This window comes from Cariama cristata, unplaced genomic scaffold (assembly GCF_000690535.1).
Source record: "Cariama cristata isolate BGI_N322 unplaced genomic scaffold, ASM69053v1 scaffold20335, whole genome shotgun sequence".
NCBI lineage: Eukaryota > Metazoa > Chordata > Aves > Cariamiformes > Cariamidae > Cariama > Cariama cristata.
In genome coordinates, this window is record NW_009618442.1 from 10,720 (window position 1) to 29,908 (window position 19,189).

The 19,189-nt window shown below is 37.6% G+C and overlaps 1 protein-coding gene across 1 annotated transcript in view; it reads right to left on the bottom strand.

Annotated features, from left to right (window-relative positions):
- Nucleotides 1–18,766, bottom strand: part of NOP14 (NOP14 nucleolar protein) — a 24,414-nt gene extending 5,648 nt beyond the window's left edge. The window contains exons 1-13 of the mRNA XM_009700865.1: nucleotides 18,569–18,766; nucleotides 16,335–16,469; nucleotides 15,340–15,481; nucleotides 14,642–14,787; nucleotides 14,073–14,210; nucleotides 11,455–11,577; nucleotides 10,087–10,218; nucleotides 8,464–8,770; nucleotides 7,044–7,174; nucleotides 6,713–6,798; nucleotides 5,168–5,303; nucleotides 3,191–3,292; nucleotides 2,216–2,369 (exon numbers count right to left, since the gene is read on the bottom strand). Coding sequence (XP_009699167.1) covers nucleotides 2,216–2,369; nucleotides 3,191–3,292; nucleotides 5,168–5,303; nucleotides 6,713–6,798; nucleotides 7,044–7,174; nucleotides 8,464–8,770; nucleotides 10,087–10,218; nucleotides 11,455–11,577; nucleotides 14,073–14,210; nucleotides 14,642–14,787; nucleotides 15,340–15,481; nucleotides 16,335–16,469; nucleotides 18,569–18,766 — 1,930 coding nt within the window. The remainder of the gene's footprint in view (nucleotides 1–2,215; nucleotides 2,370–3,190; nucleotides 3,293–5,167; nucleotides 5,304–6,712; nucleotides 6,799–7,043; nucleotides 7,175–8,463; nucleotides 8,771–10,086; nucleotides 10,219–11,454; nucleotides 11,578–14,072; nucleotides 14,211–14,641; nucleotides 14,788–15,339; nucleotides 15,482–16,334; nucleotides 16,470–18,568) is intronic.
- Nucleotides 18,767–19,189: the final 423 nt, after the last annotated feature.

Below are 19,189 nucleotides of genomic sequence, written 5' to 3' on the forward strand. Positions count from 1 at the left end.
AAAGAGAAGACACATAGGTACATGTCATAAGCTGATCAGTGAAACAGTACTTATAGAACAACATGAAAGAAGCATCTGAGGAATTTCATGGCTAAGGGAGAAAACAATTTGCAGTCTCTGTGCTGGACCTTTTTTTTTCCCCCCTCCTTTGTTTTCCTTACGTCCTGCAAGCTTACAGTGGAACTTATTTCAAAACTTTTTCAAACTCTAAGTTAAGATTATTTACATGCTCTAGAACCTGTACATGGCTCTTCACAGACAGGCCAGAAGACAGTATGTTTAAATAAAGATTCATAAAGTTTCAGACCCAACGTTGTGAGAGATTGTAACACACATAGACATATGCAAAATCAGGGACCAAGATACGTGAGTTTTATTATCTGCTTTACTTGTAAGAGGATAGCAGATCTCATTAACAATTCCATTAGCTAAGGCTATCAACAACGATAATGCCGTCCCACTCCCTTCATCTCCAGCTTTTCTTATTTTTTTAAGGTAATAATTGGGTTTTTTTAGTCTAAAGTAGACTGTATTTCAGTCTTTTATGAAGTTGTATTCCATGTGAGAAGTTTATGGATCAAGCTCATAAAACGGAAAAATTCCCAAAGAGAAGACTGTGCCTCTAACATATCTTTTACTGAGCTTTTCCTCACTGCTAACAGAAACCAACACCATGGAAATTTAGCTAGCACAAAATCATTAACAGAAATACAAAGGAAATAAAAAAAGTTAACACTTGATCATCAATTACTACTAAATATTTTAAAACAGTTTCTTATCTGATTTTGCAGATTCCTGTATTTTAACAGTACCAAAAACCTTTATAGAGCAAATACTCCTAAGAGACTACACAAAAGAGAAAATACTTTAAGTACTATGTAACCCACCCACTCCATAACCTCTTCCCACCTCCTTCTAAGAGTTCAGCTGTTGGCGTTTTGGGAATCCTGGGCTTAGCTCTGATGCAGCCCAGCTGTGTAGCCTTGGCTCACACTTCAGAGGAAACTGCTAAGCTGTGAGAAGCAGCTGGGAGAAAATCTGTAGGGTATAGCCACACAACATCATAAAGGTAAAATAATAAAAGAAGGGCATAAAAATCATAAAGGGGAAAAAAAAAAAGAAGGGAGATGCAAGACAACCGCTCAGTACTACTGAAAATGTACTGGAATACTGCAGAAACAGAACCTTCCTCACCAGACTGATGACTACCTAGAGAACAGAGACTCTTCAGGTGTCTATCAAGAGTGACAAGCATATCAATACATAGCCTGTAGTTCATGAAATCCCAGAGGTCTTATGAGTTTGCCAACAAATAATTGAATTTTTCATTCGAGAATATCCTGCCTGCAGAGTCTCTTCACGCGTGCTAAGTGAGACTCAGAGTAACCCAGAGATAGTAATACATGAATTAGTTACTATGCTCTGACAAAGCTCCTCATAAGTGAATTATTGTCGCTCAACCTGACAACAAAAATGCCCCAGATCTAGAATAACTTTAAAGATAGAAATGAATCCAAAAGAAAAAGTCAAAGAAAGAGGAAGACTGGCAAAAAAAAAATAAATAATAATTTGCTAGCATATAGATCAAACTGAAAAGACAGTTTTATTCTCCCTGTTGTCTGTGCAAGTTGCTAAGTTTACACAGTTATGTTACAGCACAGACTAATCCTATTTGTGGAGATAGCTGCCCTCTGTTACACTATAACAAATCCATGTCAAATAAATAAAAAGGGAAAATATCAACTTTGTGATATACTTCTCTCATTTAGCTTGGTGACATGGCTATTAGCTGAAGAGGAAAGGTATCTGCAGCACTAACTGCTGCCTCACTGTAAAGATACAGGGTACTCATCAGGAATTCATTAGGAACTGTGAATTTCAGAGCACAGTCCAATCACACGGTCTATTTAGGACAACAATATTGCAAAAATAAGACACTGCGGGCAACATGACTTAATTTCCTTTAATAACTTCAGTTCTTTCCCTCCCGCCAACAACTCTAGAGGATCTAGTTCATAAAAGGAATTGTTATTATTATATATATAATCGTTATTCTTCATACACAAGAAGTACCAGAATCGAGGTTGTGTATGGCTAACCTAGCAGATGATTTTGGTCTTTTGTTCAAAACAAATTCAGTGTGAAATATTTTTACTGAAATTTAAAAGATAAACCTTAATACTAAAATTTATTACTCGTTTACAAACAAACTCACCCTGGGCCTGTTTTTTGGGTAGAGATATGTGAAGCACTCCAAGAAGAAAATTGATGAGCTCTGGCACAAATCTTCTGGAGAGAGATACATATTCCAGGAACAGACAGCATATAAATAACCCTTTAATAACATCTTGCAATGTTGTGATACGACACTAAAAAAAAAAAGGCACAAAATATTCATAATTAAAAGTCTATACATGACAGTTAAGTCTATACATCAACATCGGATCTCCCAAAAAGCAGAAATATTAAACAAGTTTTACACATTTAAAAATCTGTAAAATTACACCCTTTGGACTTACATGAAAAACATATTGGCTTTCCCTTGCCCTCACTACCCTCACTAAAGAGTATATGCAGAATGGAGTAAGAAGTCTGTCAGAACTGGTTTGGCCACTAGAAGGTGCTAAACCATAAACAATGAGTTCTTCAGAAATAAACCAAGAAAATATAAGGCTCAGAGCAACCTGGACATCTCACAGCAATTGAATAACTAGCTCAAGACTTTCAAAACATTTAAATAGGATATTTGGATAGAAAAATAAGGACATACTTTAACTGCACCGCAATGCACTGCATTAGGTACCTTTTCAAGGAAAACAAATACTGCCAATTTTTAAGTAAATATCTTTCTTAAGTAGGAACAAATGCAATACATGGAAGAGAAATCACTAATGATCATTACAGATCATATTCAGTCTGTTCTATTAGTCCTGTGTAATTTGCCAGGTAAGTAATTCTTGTGTGACAGAACAAATGATTAGATATGGCTTTGTGAGTTGGACTGTAACCTGCAAGGGTTTTTTTTCCTCTTCACTTTTTCTTCCAATTACTATCTATGACTATACCAAACACAAAGCTGCCTTTTCAGTACATTTCCAATCTATATATTAATGCTAACACATATATTTGGAGTCCTATGAAGAAACAAAGAAAAGAAGTTATATACTGAGATACAACACCATAGGCATACCTTAGTAAGTAGCTGACTCATGTACATAAAAGCAGGTGTTACAACTGGATGCCAGAAGTCAGAAGTTGGAAACAGCAGAGATGTAATTTTCAAATAAATAAGCTGATAGCACATAAAACAGAGCAAGGCAAAACATAGTTAAGACGTTATTCCCAGGATCTTGACTTTACACATATATAACTGAGGAATGAGTAACTGCCATGTAGTAGTCTAAAAATACTACAATATACATAATTTTGAGAAATCTGATATGATACATGACCTATTTCTTGAGACAACTGTTTAAGTTACATGAGAAAATGGAATATCCATTATAGGTCTAACATTGCATGAATTCAATAAGGCAGCTGAAAGAATAACCAAGAAGGAACTAGGCCTCCCAACCCCATTCACTACATAAGAAAATCTGACCCCCTTCAGCCCAGCACAATCACATACTCTCACATCACAAACAAACGAGCAAGCAGCCACACAGGACCTGTGACACCTTTCAACAGGTCTTCAACACAGACAAGGGATCCTCAGGCTCTAGCACACACCAACAAATAACAGTTGCAGCCAAAAGAACTAAACAGTGATTAGGTATGCTTTTACAGAAGGGGACCTGTTAGGGAGCTACAAGTGACCTCCTGTCAAGACCATAAGGATGTTAAACATCAGTTGCCAGGTAATTCTGAAAATTATCTAAATGGACATTTACATAGTAAGCTAGACGCAAGTAAAGTTTTATTGTTTCCAGCTCTGTTTCTCTCTATGAAGTTTCTGTTGTAAGGAAATATTCTCCTGAACTGTTTTGGTTACTAAATACCACAGGCCAAATTTCAGGTTAGATTAACTATAGGTCTACTAACACAACTGGTTTAAGGAACATTCATTCAAACAAGTGGTTTGAGAGTAGGAGAGTGATATAATTCCACCCTAAAAGATGATGGCTTGAAACCTGGAAAAGTCCACTGAAGGGAAAGAAAGTCAGAAGTGTGACTGGTGTCATAAGGATGACAGTGACAAAATAAAAATAGAAATTAAAAGCTCTCCACAATACATTTCCTGCAAAATCCAAAACATCCTGAATGAAGACTCTTCAAAAGAACTCAACATAAATATTTTCCAAGCTGTAAGAACCAAGTCTTTTAAGCAAATCCTTCAGTCTATTTTCTTTCAATAGTCTAATTATACCATTAGGCAGCACTGCTTCATCAAACTGGGAGACAGAACACAAGTAGCTCCCTTTGGATTACTGACTTGCAATTTGCCTTTGAAACTTTTTACTACAATACACAAATACTCATTTTCCACACTCTCCATTCTTTAATTCCTTAACAGCCATTTACCTAGACACTGAAAGTGGAATCTGTTCACATTTAGCAAGGCCACTGAAATTTTGAAATATTACTAATGTAAGAAGGGAAGGTCAACTCTTTCAGAGTCACTAATTTTGCAAATATCATATATAGAGTACTAAGAAATGTTGTATTTTTATACCCATGATAATATTTCACTGTTATTTTTGTTAACCTAGGATACAGTGCACTTCTATTGAGCACTTTTTTAAAACATTTGCACTTAACACTATTAAAGAAATCAGGACGTAACTGACAATATCTCTTCTTCCTACAACTACCCATTTAAGTTTCATCAGGAAAACAAAGACTGTTCTGCTATGAAAACAGGAATGGCAATTTTAAGATATTTTCCCCTTATCAACACTACAGAGTCACATTTCTATTCTGAAGAATGTGTGTGTGCGTGGGGGGGTGCGTTTGTTTAGGGTGGGTTATTTGTTTCTCAGGGTTTCTTTGGTTGTGGGGGTTTTTGTTACAACTTACCTTTGGAGAGATACTGAGAAACTAAAAAGTCGTTGATGCTAATAATTCATTACACATTTTGAAATACAAAATTAAATGCCATCTCACTTTACTGACATTTCTGTAGTAATGGAAAGAACAAAAGATTTTCCTAGCAGTATGCCTTTCTTACCGTGTCTAAACCTGGAAAAGTTGCACGGCCTTTGACTTCAATTACTTCTTCCATATCATGTGCAGCGTCTCGAAGGATAAACTTAATACTATCACTGGCTGCCTCAGGAAACTTCTGGCAAAGATTGTACAATGGCCTATTAACAAGAAATGTAAGTCATAATAAAGTTAAACCATTGATATTAACAAAAAACTGATTTTTAAGCACCTGTAGAAAGAATTCTTGTGTTTCAACTACATTATAACAATAACAAGTTCGCTGAAACAAATTACTCTTTTTTCAGAAATAGCCACCCAGTATATAGATTATTATTGTAATATTTCTAGTTTACAGACACTTGTACTTTTCATTGGGTCTTCTGAGATAATCTTTGATTTGGTGGTTTCTAAGTCTTAAGTTAAAAAAAATAATAAAAAACTGTAAAATACACTCCCAAATAATCTGCTATGGTTAAAACATATCCTTTTGAATCTCCTAATTCTACATTTTACTGCACTGAGGTATGCTGGCAGATACTAGGCAGCCCACTACTCTAAATACTCTTAGGTAATGTTAAACAACTTGAGGCACCATTGTGGCTAGCAAAATTATTACTTAAAACAAGGAAAAAAAAAAAACCAACCACAAAGTTAGGTCAGTCCCTGGTTTGTGGTTAGAGCCTACAGGGAGATATAGTCAGGAGTCTGCATCTGTTTTGTCAGAGTTTTTCCAGTATTTTCAGTTAAAAATGTCTGTAGTGATATTAATAAATCCCAGTTCTAGAAAACAATCAAAATATGTTTACACTCTTTTACAAAGCCCCAGCGTGTGTGACAGTATCAATGGGTCAGTGCTCTTGCTGATGAATACAAAAGAACAATGAATGCTAAAACTGCATATAACAGATTTTTTAAAACTTATTTACTTTAGCATGAAATAAAAAACATATGTTGAAAACTACATACAAATATCTTACTGAAAGAAAGCGGTTTAGCCTGCAAAGTCAAGACAGGAATCACAGACTAATTTTGGTTGCAAGGGACCTTTGGAGATCATCTGATGCAACCCCCTGCTCAAAGTATGGCTAACTTCAAAGCTGGATCAGGTTGCTCATGGCTTTGTCCAGTTTTGTGTATCTTCAAGGGTGGAGATTCCACAGCCTCTCTGGGAAACTTGTTTCAATGTTCAGCACCTTTGCTGTTAAGATTTTTTTTCCTTAGATCTAATTTGAATTTCCCTTATTGCAGCCTGTGTCCTTGATCAGCAGTCTAAATAACTTCATATACAGAAGTTTGCATTTATACATGGTATTATTCATCCACTACCCAAGAAAAGCATTTTGCAGATCAAAAAATTACATTCTGAGGTTTTGAAAATGTCTTGGTACAATTAATAGCTCAAGCAATACAGGAAACAAAGTTAAAATACTATAGAGCTGCAGAGTTACCAGTTACCTACAATCCCTACAGAACTATTCGAAACAAACAACATCCTAAATGTTTTACCCTAGGTAGCTTTTCTCTTTAAATCATAAAGGAGCAAAAGTCCATAGGATTTATTACTTACAAGACCAGTTTGTCAACTGTTCTGAGCTCTGGTAATTCCAAAGTTGCTAACTCCCCGATATACTCCAAAAGGAAGCCAAACAATTTCTGCAAGAAGCACAGTATGTTAAAATTATATAGGTTTTTTTCTTCATTGTACATATTCTTAAACAGCACAAAAGAACAGTGATACAGAAGTTAGAAAATTAAGAGTAGCATGTTGGTTCTACTGCTCTTTACAACATAGAAGCACGTACGTTCTACGCTGCTTCCTGAATACCTACTAAAACTTGCTCTGGAATTCAAAGTTAATTTTAAACTCTAAACAAAACAAAACAACAAAACCTCCATACTTCCAACTTTGCTTTGTTTCCCACTGCAAGGCTTGGATGATTGCATTTCTGAATTCTCTCCAGTATAATAAGCTGTTGTTCTATTGTTCTTCCAGCCAATAAAGACTTAAATGTCTCATAGGACTCAGGAACTAGAAAGTAAAAAGAAAAATTGACCAGGCAAAAATCTCAAACTTAACATATTTAATTCAAATGAACATCTAACAAATTTCCAATTTGAAAATGTTATTATTCAGAAAAAAAAAATACCATACAGCTTTTAAATAATCACCTTTTAAACACTAACAATCTATCAGCATATATGTAACATTATATATATGAACCAAAGTCAGAAAATAATGTAAATGTTTTTCAACCATTAACATTCAATTCATCCTGTATTTGCTGCCTAAGCTGAGCAACAACTATGTTGACACACACAAAGCAGAATTCAACTTAAGCACACATTCACCCATAAATTTACGATAATACAATTAGCTCTATGTTTAATTCACATCTTACTTTTCTTAATATCCTTCATACAAAAGCTAGTAAGAATCTTGCCAGTAATAGAAAAATAATTAAAACAAAACAAAACTGGCATATATTTAGTCTATTGCATAAGTCTGCATGCTAGAAAACATCCTAACTGGTTAAGTTTTTTGAGTTATTTTAATGTGACCGCTTTCTGGTTAAAGCAAAACCTGAATGCAATTTAAAATACTTTGTGTAATAAGTTACCTCCTTTTGATGGAAAAATGCAGGCTCTTAAGGAAGTTGTTTGAAAGGTTGTTTAATCTTGCAGCAGATACTTTCGTTAGAGAAATCTACACTAGGACAATAGTTAGATACATTATGTACTTAATATTAATGAATGTTTTGTGTACTACTTGAAACATGCCTCCTTCTTCCTCCTAGGCACAGACCCAAAAGGAGTCAAACTTTGAGTGTCTCTATTTAACAATACTGCGATGTTACATTACAGGGAATAAGCCTCAGAATCTTGCCTCTCCCAAGCATCTTCTCTGACAAAAACGTCAGTCCAAACACTAGAGAAGGTAACCTTTTCTCATTTAAGCAGAGACAATAGAACACTATTCTGGCTTCCCTTAAGAAAGCACTTTGGATTGGATGTGTTAGTGGCCTTCAGGAAGGAGTAAAGATCTTTTCATTTTTCTCCCCAGTATTTATCTTTCAATCCTGTTTGGGGGAGCAGAAATAGCTCTGGGATAAAACAAATCTGATTCCCACTGCTCAAAGCATGACTAGGGCTGATCACTAAGAACAGTATTTACTGGTTGCTCCTGGAATAGTAGAAGACAACCATGAAGCAAAACTTCACGGATAAACAGGAATACATAAGATCCTGCAGGGCAGAGAAAGAGACTGCTTATAAACCCCCTGAAGACAACAAGAATCACTGCATCAGTCCTTTGCTTACCAGCAAATGTATAGGGAAGCTCTGATTTGGCAGTTTCCACGTTTAGATCTAGTCCCTCCACATTCTGTGATTCATTTTCATCTGTCTTGTGTTTCTTCTGTTCTTTAATCCCTGCAGCTTCTTCTTCACTCTCAAGGTCAGATTCAAGATCAGAGTGGCTATCTGCAGCAACATCCTCCTCATCTTCATTATTAGATTCTTCCTCACTTTCTTCTTCATTCTCATTATCTTCCTTCCCACCTTCTTCCTCTTCTTCCTCCTCCTCTTCTTCCTGCTCCTCTTCATTTTCAATATTAATTTTTCCATCCTGTCAGTAGAGAAAATAAGCTAGTTAAAACACAGATAACATGACAGCACCTCACCAGAATCACCATGCAAAGCTATCATTAAATACACATGAACAGGATCTGAGTCTTCCTACCCTGACCAAGCAGTGAATGGCAGCAGTGCTGGCCAAGAAGGACAGAACATGCATACAGATAAAAGAATAGTAGGGTATTTCCAAGGGGCTGTAGGAAACTGGAAGAATAGGAGGCAGTATATGACGACTAAAGGAATCAACACAAAAGTAAAAAGTACTAGCATACTATATGAAAAGAATTCAACGTTACTTACAGAAGCATTCTTGGTTAAAAAAAATACATTCCTTCTGTGTATTAAAATAGCATAGTAGATAAATATTTGTTCCCATCCTGATTTTATTAATCATGAGTTTAAATTCACATTCACAATTTGTATTCTCCCCTTTGAGGACAATATCAGTTCGCTTGCTACTCACATGTACGAGGATGAGAGGATCAGTATGTACACGCATGCACCACACTCAGGGTGACTCACTACATCAGTTTTAAGGTTATATTGCTCTGCCACCTGAATCAAAGCTACTTCATACGGGAAGGGTTCTTTCAGAAACCCACTCATCCTTGGGCTGAAATTTGGTGGAAGCTGTATCAAATACAGCAGAAATTTTAAGAAATTACCAGAAGGGCTAGAGCCCTCTCTTCAGCCCAGAAGGCTAACAGCATAAAAGGCTACTATAATAGCAGGAGTATAGTCAGTAAATTGAGGGAAACAACTATTCCCCTCTATTCGACACTTGTAAGACCACATTGAATACAGTATCTAGTTTTGGGCCTTCAAATACAATAGAGACATCTATAAACTGCAGCAAGTTCAGCAGAAAGCCACCAAGATTGTCGGGGGACTGGGTCACCAGCCCTATAAGGAGAGGCAGACCTGGGCTTGTTCAGCCTGCACCAAATAACCACCTTCCAGTACCTACAAGGGAGACCATTGAGAAGGCAGAGCAACACTCTTCGTTACAGTCCACAGCAAGAGAATGAGAAGCAACAGGCCTGAGCTGAAAGAAGAGATGCTCAGACTGGATATAATGAGAAACTTTTCATAGTAAAGACAGTCAGTGGAACAGGCTGCCCAGAGTTGCGCAGCCTCCGTTCTTGGAGGAGGAACAGACTGGATAAAGCCCTGAGCAAACTGGTGATTTCATAGTTGACCCTGCTTTGGGCAGGAGGTTGGAGGAGAGGTCTCCACAGAGGTCACTTCCAAACTGATTTTCCCATGTTCTTTTCAGAACTCTGAAAATTCTCCAATTTTAAACCTTACCTTGTAAGACAATAAACGTCTGTCATCTTTATCCAAGATAAAGCCATCAGCTAGATCATCAGCTGACATGTGGCTGGGTTTCTTTTTATTAGCCTGTTCATCTATTCCATGCATTCGTCGTAGTCGATCTGCCTGTGTTTTAGAAGAAATACCACACACAGATGTGAGCCATCTAGATCAATCAGGTAACTACAACAGAATGGAAGATCCCTCAAATACTACAGCTAAGAAAATCAAGGGAAATAAAAAAAGTTAACTGGGATTACTCAACAAGTTGATGAAAAGAAAAAAAAGCAACTTGAGAAATTATGGGCAAGAGCTGATGATACCTTATTTTTTGTAGGGAGTATAATCTGATAAAAGCACACAGACAACTGGATTTGCTTATTTGGAAGGCTTTAAAACTGGGTTTATCAGAAGCATTATGTTCTCTCATTTTAAAATTTATCTGTTTTGCTTATGAGACAATGCATCATTACTAGAAAATGTAAGCTTCTAAAGTGTTTTATGATTCTCCAGTGATTGTCTGTGTTTCCCATAAGTGTAACAAATTTGTAGTAAACATAACTCTAGCCTAAGATTTCTAAGATATACTAAATTTGTAAATAGACTCAATGGGCAATATCTGAACCAATGGGCAATATCTGAACCAATCATTTACAAAAGGATTTCCACCTGGGCAAGCAGATAGACTGTGCATCAATCAAGATGACAAGAACAGAAAAGAAAAAAAAATAATCCTTCTTTCCATTCTGCTACTAGCTACTGAGCTGTTCTGAGGTAAGCTGAAGGTACTGAATCCCTGCGGTCCTAAATGTGTCCCTAGTACACCAAAACAAAAAGAAAAAAGGACAGAAATATTTACCAAATTGTTCAATCTTTCTGTAAGACTCTGAGCTCCATGTAACAGAAAGATCATGCAACATTTCCCAAAAGAATCCTGTTCCTCTGCAAAGCTATACACATGCTACCGCTGGAAGACTTTTGCAACACCAGAAGAAAACAATAAATGACTCGCTAGTGTATTAATTCAACTGCTGTGCAACACGATACTCCCCTTTATTGAATTAAAGCACCTCTCAACTCTGAGTAATTTAAAACACTTAAAGGCAAGTGGAAATAATATTACGTTTTTATTGAAGAAAGATCAACTCATTTCATAAACCTCAATAGTCACGTACTAAGCCTATGGGTTTTTTTTGTAATATCAAATTGCAAACAAAACAGAAACAGAAGATTTCCTGAACTCACCCTCTGACGAATTGCAGTTCAGTACAGCCACTTTCAGTCTAATGTCAACCAATGAATATAAGCAGTCACTCCCAAAAGACAGGCCACAAAAACAATCTAAGACCATAAATGGTATACCTCCAGCTTCTGGAGTCGTGCCTGCTCCTCTTTTGCCAATTCTTCTTCTGTCTTCATCCTTTCTGAAGGTTTTGCTTTCATCTCAAATCCAAGTTCTCGAACAATCATATCGTATTCATCAGGCTAAAGAAATATTTATACAATTGCTTATTATCTTAAGTTTCATTATTCTGCTTTGCAGCCACCCCTCTGCCAGACTAACAGCTAAGAAATAAGACTGTTAAGATATAGGGAAAAGACAGCTTCCAAAGAAAGCTGCAAGAACATTCAACTCAGTATTAAGACAAAGAATGGAATGAACACTTGAATAGAAATTCTCCTGGAATTTCTCCCTCTCCTATTTAAGTTACTCACAACTGGAAAACTTACAAATAGTATCTTAAATAAAAACTGGTTTACTTATTAATTGAAAAAACTTTAAAATACTGTTTGTTAATAAAATACTGTTTTCTCAAAAAGCAGCTAGAAATCATAAATTCATAGTTTACATTTCACTTTATACTGTCAGACAAGAGCTAAGCTTTTGCTATCTTAGTTACACAGACATCTATCATAAAGAAAACAAAAAGGGATGCTCAGTGAGTTTAAGGTGCATACTTGGTAACAACAGTCACTACCAGAGATTATACTGGACTTGAGAATAGTCTTCTTCATACCTGCCTAAGCCACTAAACCATAAGCTTCTCTAAAATTCAGTTCTAGGAATTTGTCTTCTTACATACAACTAGATAATTTTCTCCAATTCAACGTTAATGTTATAGAGCATTACTATTTCACACTTTGCCTCCTCGACAATTCTTAAATTGGATCCACGCACATGAAGCAAGGGAATCTAATCTTCCTTTTCAGCAAATTACGACGGCAAAATATCTAAGATATCACATTACCAACATACTATTCAGCATGTTATGAAACATCTTAACAAAACAAAGCATCTTAAAACCAAAAACCAATACAATAAAATATGAATTTTGATCCAGTATCTTCTGTTTGTTATTTGAGATCAGTTTTAACATAAGACCAGTTCATTAGTTCTATCTTTCAAAAACTGAATTCTACTGCCAAGGAAATTCACAATGCTCTACAATATAATACAAAATTTCTACAAGGAAAAAAAAAGTGTAATGCATTACAATACCTATTCTTAGATTTAACTTATTTAACTTACTCATCCACAACCTAGATGAAGGGATGGAGCGTACCCTGAGCAAGTTCACTGATGATACGAAACTGTGAGGAGTGGCTGATACACCAGAAGGCTGCACTGCTAATCAGGGAGAACTTGACAAGCTAGACAGTTGGGCAGAGAAGAACTTGATGTAGTTCAAACAAGGGCAAGTGTAGGCTCCTGCACCTAGGGAGGAATAACCCCATGCACCAGTACAGCCTGGGGGTTGACCTGCTGGAGAGCAGCCTGGCGGAGAAGGACCCGGGAGTCCTGGGGGACAACAAGTTCACCATGAGCCAGCAATGGGCCATCATGGCCAAGAAGGCCAATGGCATCTTGGGGTGCATGAGGAACAGTGTGGCCAGCAGGTCGAGGGAGGCTGTCCTCCCTGTCGACTCTGCCCTGGTGAGGCCACATCTGGAGTGCCATGTCCAGTTCTGGGGTCCCCAGTTCCAGAAAGACAAAGAACTACTGGAGAGAGTCCTGTGGAGGGCAATGAAGATGATGAGGGGACTGAAGCATCTCTCTTATGAGGAAAGGTTGAGGGAACTGGGTCTGTTCAGCCTGGAGAAGAGAAGACTGAGAGGGGATCTCAGCAATGCTTATAAATACCTTCAGGGTGGGTGTCAAGAAGATGAGGCCAGACTCTTTTCAGTAGTGCCCAGAGACAGGTTAAGGGGCAACGGGCACAAACTGAAACACAGGAAGTTCCATCTTAATATGAGGAAAAATCTCTTTACTTTGAGGGTGGCGGAGTACTGGAACAGGCTGCCCAGAGAGGTTGTGGAGTCTCCTTCTCTGGAGATATTCAAAACCTGCCTGGATGCAATTCTGTGCAACCTGCTGTAGGTGAACCTGCTTTGGCAGGGGCGTTGTACTAGATCACCTCCAGAAGTCCCTTCCGATCCTCACCATTCTGTGATTCTGTTATTTGAAAGTTTATTTCCCTTAGTATAAAATACAAATGATAGAAAAAGCTTCAAGAGCATAAGATATCTATCTATTCAAAAGTCAAGTATTTTCATTCCCTTTTTGTAGGGACAGTACCCATTTTACAACAAAGAAACATTTGTTGTCAAATAGAAGTGGTTTTATCCAAGTAACATTGCAAAGGCATTCAAACTAAGTCAATGTTCTCAACAACTTTAGTTCTTCAAGAACATGTATTTGTCATACAAATAAGCGGTAGCCAACAGGTTGTTCAACCTGCAACCTCTTTAAGATTTGATAACTAATGAAAAGCAGTAAGTAATTAAATCAGACAAATCATATAAACCCCTATATTCCTCCAACTAACCAAACTGTTCTAAAACTGTAGGCATTCCTTCAATGTGAATAGCAGGAGACATTTTATTTTACAAAGTGATGAACTTTGCCTTATACTTTAGCCACTACAAGTCAAATCCACAAGTTATTAGAAGAAAACAAAGTAGTCTAACCAAAATCCTACCTTGGGTTTTTCTAGTTCTTTGTCCTTTCTCTCTGACTTTGGTGTTTTACGGGCCATAAGGGTTTGGATTTCTTTCCAGTCATTGTCAAGCTTTTCTGTGAGTTCTAACGCACTTTCTCTCCGAGTTTGCCTCTCTTGCTAGAAAAAGACAAAACAAAACCAAATGCAGCAGTTATGTTCAGATGGACATGACACAGCATTTACAACGTAAAACTGAAATGCTGTCTTTAGCAAATGAATAATTTTAAATATGTAACATTTTAAAGGTGTAATCATTCTTTGTGGAAGAAGCAGAATAGACTTACGCTGAATGGCACAAGGGTTGCATACAGACAACAAGTTAGGAGTCAAAAGAAGGGGAGATTTGGGGATACAAAAGAATGGCAGATATTAAATGCGTATCCTAAAATGCCTACAAAGTCAGATGGACTTTATTCCAGCAGCTTGGACTCCTCTGCTAGACAGCTATCTCCTTTGTTTTCTATGCCACTACTATTTTATTCTGCAAAGACAGAAATTGTGACAGCTTCTTAATCATGCCCGTTTACAGTTTAGGGCTAAAAACTCACCTTTTCTTGTTTAGATTTGGCTATCATCTCTTCTATGAGTTCCTTCCTAGATTTAGGTTTTTCCTCTTCTTCATCTTGCTGTCCACTTGATGATTTTTTACGAAGGAGGCCTCCACCCCCTCCAAAGTGAGCAGCAGTTAATTCAGCTAGAAAAAAAAATAAAGTAGATTGTGAATCCTTTTCAAATCCATACACAAGTGCTGGAGTGCTGCTGCTGCTGGGACAATATGTCCCTATTCTTTGAGAACGGGAGCAATTAAAACTATTAAATCAATCATGTACTATTCCCATCCCTATGGGAATGGCCATACCAAGAGAGACTGATGCTATACGCATAATTTACCCTGTATGAGGTAGGAACATATTTTTTCAATATTTTAACTAGTATATAGGTGCAGAGGTACAAGAACACAACCAGAAAACTAACACTTCAGATTCTGGCCAAAGGGCTTGAAATACAGGTACCTATGTATGCTGAAAAGCCCACAGATTAAAGAAGCTTGCCAGGTAGGTAGTTCCAACTCAGTATCGGCTAAAATCCAGAGAGCTGTTCTGCGTGTGGTTAAGAAGTAATCAAATCTGGCTTAAACATCCCAACCAATCGCATAATATTCTTTCTCACTGAGAGAGAGTACTGAACAAATGGTACATGTACCGACAACAAAACCAGCAATGGGATACTAGCTGACATGTCTTACCTGACAGTGTTCCTCTTTCTTCTGTGTCACTGTCACTATCAACAATATCATTTAGTTTTTCAATTTCTGCCAAAGATTGGCCATAATGAGTCAATTCCTCATCTTCGTTAAGATTATAGATATTCTTCTTTCCATAATTTTGCTAAGAATAGTACAACAAACCAATTAAATAACAAAAGACTTTTAGTTCCCAGGCAACAAATTAATAAAGTCTGCATTTTTAATGCTAGTTGACATTCTTATTCCAGTGTTCTGCTGGAACAGAACACTGGAATAAGAGCACTACCAGACCAATACTTTCACTGACATACACTTAAATTTAAGTGAGGGAGTATGATGTCTATTTTATACTAATGTACAAATGGAGTAATTCAGAAAACCTAAGGAAGCTTATGTTTTGTCTATATATCAGTAACATCAATTCTTAATTACCACATTTCAGGTCTAATGAAACAGACTTTAACCTATACAAATTATCAGTAGAATATGATATTACACTACTCAATTCTGGAGACTGAGTATGATGAAGTAGAAAGACCAGTACTGCACATACAATTCACATTACAGAATGACAGCACGTTACAGAGTTTTTCTAGTCAGGAAATGAAATGGCTGCTGTTCAACAGCTGTACTGGAATCTCAAAGTGGTTGCCTTTTCCTAATTCAATTTTCAAATCATAGTAGTCAAACCAGTCAAAGAAAACAAAGCAATCATTGAATCTGCTTAAAAATGGCTTTCCTGCATATCAGTGCTCAAATAAATTTCTGCTTCAAAAAGCTGTCCTGCAAAACCAGAAAGTTTTCCTGAAAAATCCTGGATTCCTACAAAATACTGCTTTTTCATAAAAGTTCCAAACATACAAAATCAAAAAGAAAGCATTACCCTGCAAAATCCTCTGTTAAGGGAGACACTCCCAACCTAAAAAGTCAAGTATTTCTTGTGGGTTTATTTTTGGTTTTTTGGTTTTGTTTTTTTTTAAACTCCTATACTCTACCTGTCTTTCCAAAGTGAATCGTCTGATCATCTTTTCCTCTGGACTTATTTTGGTGTTATATTCACCAAAACGTTTATCTTTAAACACATTTGTCTTTTCCCTTTCTTTGTATTCTTTCAGTAATGTTTGGGTACGCTAGAAGAAAAGAAAAAAGAAAAGAAGATCAAATTAAAAAAGAAAGAGAATAACTACTTTCAAAGCCAAGGCAAAAAAAGGCTCCACAGTATCCTGGTAACACAATCTAATTCATCAGAATGCAATGAAAGAGAAGGAAAAATTAACAAGAAAAGAGATGAGAAGCTCATACAATATATTCAGAGTCATTAAGTTCTCTTATAAGCTGTATCTCACCTTTATTTTATCACATATAAAAACTCCGCATTGCCACTAAAGAATTCTGATTTGTCTGAAGCTTAGTATACAAGAATAACATATTAAAGAAAGCAAAAAAGCCTCAGTGTTAGCTGAACCTCTTCTGGTCTTGTCATCTAAGATATTAAAAACCTCAAGTGGGTACACACATTTAGCTCTCTGCTTTAGTGTTGAGCACAGGGAGGTCATGCATCAAAGCAGTAAAAGGAAGTTCAGCAGACCCATATGGGGTACTATGTGCTGTACTTATGGTACAGGTAAGGAGACAGGTTTACTTGTCAATGCCAGCGATCGAATTCATGACAAGCATCTGATTTACCTTACTACTAAATAAAAACCCAAAGACCTTAAAATGTGATACTAAACATTCATAAAGTTTTCTAAAGTCTGGACAAATAGTAGTGAAGACTGAAAACTAATTTAGAATTTCATGCTGAAGATATTATATAGCTTCTTTCTAAAGGAAGAAAACACTGGCCGTGTTTAGGCTGAAAAAAAATATAATCTGTGTTTATTTAAAACACACTACCTGAATCCTACAGAAATGTGCTGTTGCTATTCATATTACCATGAAATCACAAACTGCTGCACTGAAGGAAAAGGCTGAGTTTCCTACAACAGGCCTCTGCAGCCTCACTGAATATCCACAACTTTCAGACGCCCCTGTAAATGACACCAGAACTGAGGTTTCATCTACTACTGTGCCAGTTCTACCTTGTATTTATTTCTTGCACAGAATATATAAATAATCGTGCAGCGTAAGCACTATTCATGAACTTTAGTATCTCTTAATACCTTGAATACAGGAAAGCACCTTTGTTTATCAATTATTTGATGTCCTTGCTCATTGATAAAAAATTATTTAATGCATCACCTCTTATAATGCATGCAAAATGATAAGCTATCCATTTCCTTTTGGTGCACTACTTTTAAAAAGAACTTCTCCTCTACATAAGTGCTTTAACTTCTGTTCAACAACAGACTGTATCTAAAATGTCAGTGAGAATCTCATGGGCATACTCTCAAAGTATGCTTTTTTTCAGCTTTAACAGAATCTACAGAGGTTTTAACTTCTTTCCTAGTTTGTTTGAAGGGATAGATCATAAAAAATTCCAGTGCTTCACCGAAGGATAGGGTAGGTTGCTGAAATCCCAGATGCGTAGTATGACCCAAGGTTCTCCCTTATGCATTACAGATTTTGGTCAGGAAGCTAATGACATCAACAGAGAAAGAAAAAGAGGCAATTTTAAACCAGTATAAGGGCAAAAGATAAAATATATACTCTTCTTAAATTGTATGATCATTCTTATGAGAGCAATGAGGACAGATCATTATTTTGCATCCCAACATACTTTTACAGCAACTATTTAACCAGTGCATAAAAGGTCATGGCATGTTTTCCAAATCAATGGTAGTTTCTTTGTATCTACATATTTCTCACTGCATTCAGACCTTAGTGCTTTTCAAGCTTTCACTATTACAGCAATGTTGCACCATTATCAAGAAGCTTAACATCCTGTAATGACCACAACTGACCAACATAATGAACACTGACAACCGCCTGCACTCTGGTCCAGTATTTGCTTGCTAACAACATATGCCGTCGTATTCTGGACCTGGGTAATCTGAAAAAAGAATCATTTCCACATCTGCAATAAGGGAGACTTGCACTACTGAACCCTGTGGATTGCATTAGAGGGAGCCATTTTCAGCAGGCTCTCCATCACCATCTGAGCAACGTGAGGTGACCAGCCACTCCTCCTGTGCACTACACACTTGAGACGGCTCCAGGCTTATCACCTCTACACCGAAGCTACGTCTACAGATGTCACCCTCCCTCCCAACTTTTTATGTCCTCTTACCTTCTTGATGGCCTTGGACCGCGAGACACCAGGCAGCCCTACATCATTCTTGGTCTTCCTCCCCAAGATGTTAAACTTCTGCCTGTTGACCTTCACTTCAAAGGGGTTGCTCTTGACCACGGCCATAGCAGACTTCACGGGGCCCTTGGCTGTGGAGGGCACCGAGACCTTCCGTCTCCGCTTAGCTGCCTTCCCCATTTCTGGTTCGGTTGCGCGCGTGGACGCCTGTGGGGAAGGAGAGGCTCAGTACTCCCTCAGCGGGCAGGGGCCAGGGCTGGAGGTGCAAACCGGGAGAAGAAAATGGCGCCTGTAGGGGTGCAAAAACCCGCAAACCACCCCTCGGGCCTGACCACTGCCCTCCGACGCGGGACCAAGAAGGGCGAGAGCGATCCCCAAACACCGTAAGAGCCGGCGGGAGGCGCAGAGCGGAGCAGAGGGAGTGGAGAGGTAACAGCGCTCCCCTTAAACCGGCGTGCCGCGGCCGGACCACACAGGCACCGGCAGCCTGGCACCTCTCGCGAGAACTTGGCCCAACTATCGCGAGATGTCCCGCTCTTCTCCCCTCCCGCTTTGGGACACGCCGAGGGGAGACCGGGAAAGGTTTAACGCACTACATATCCC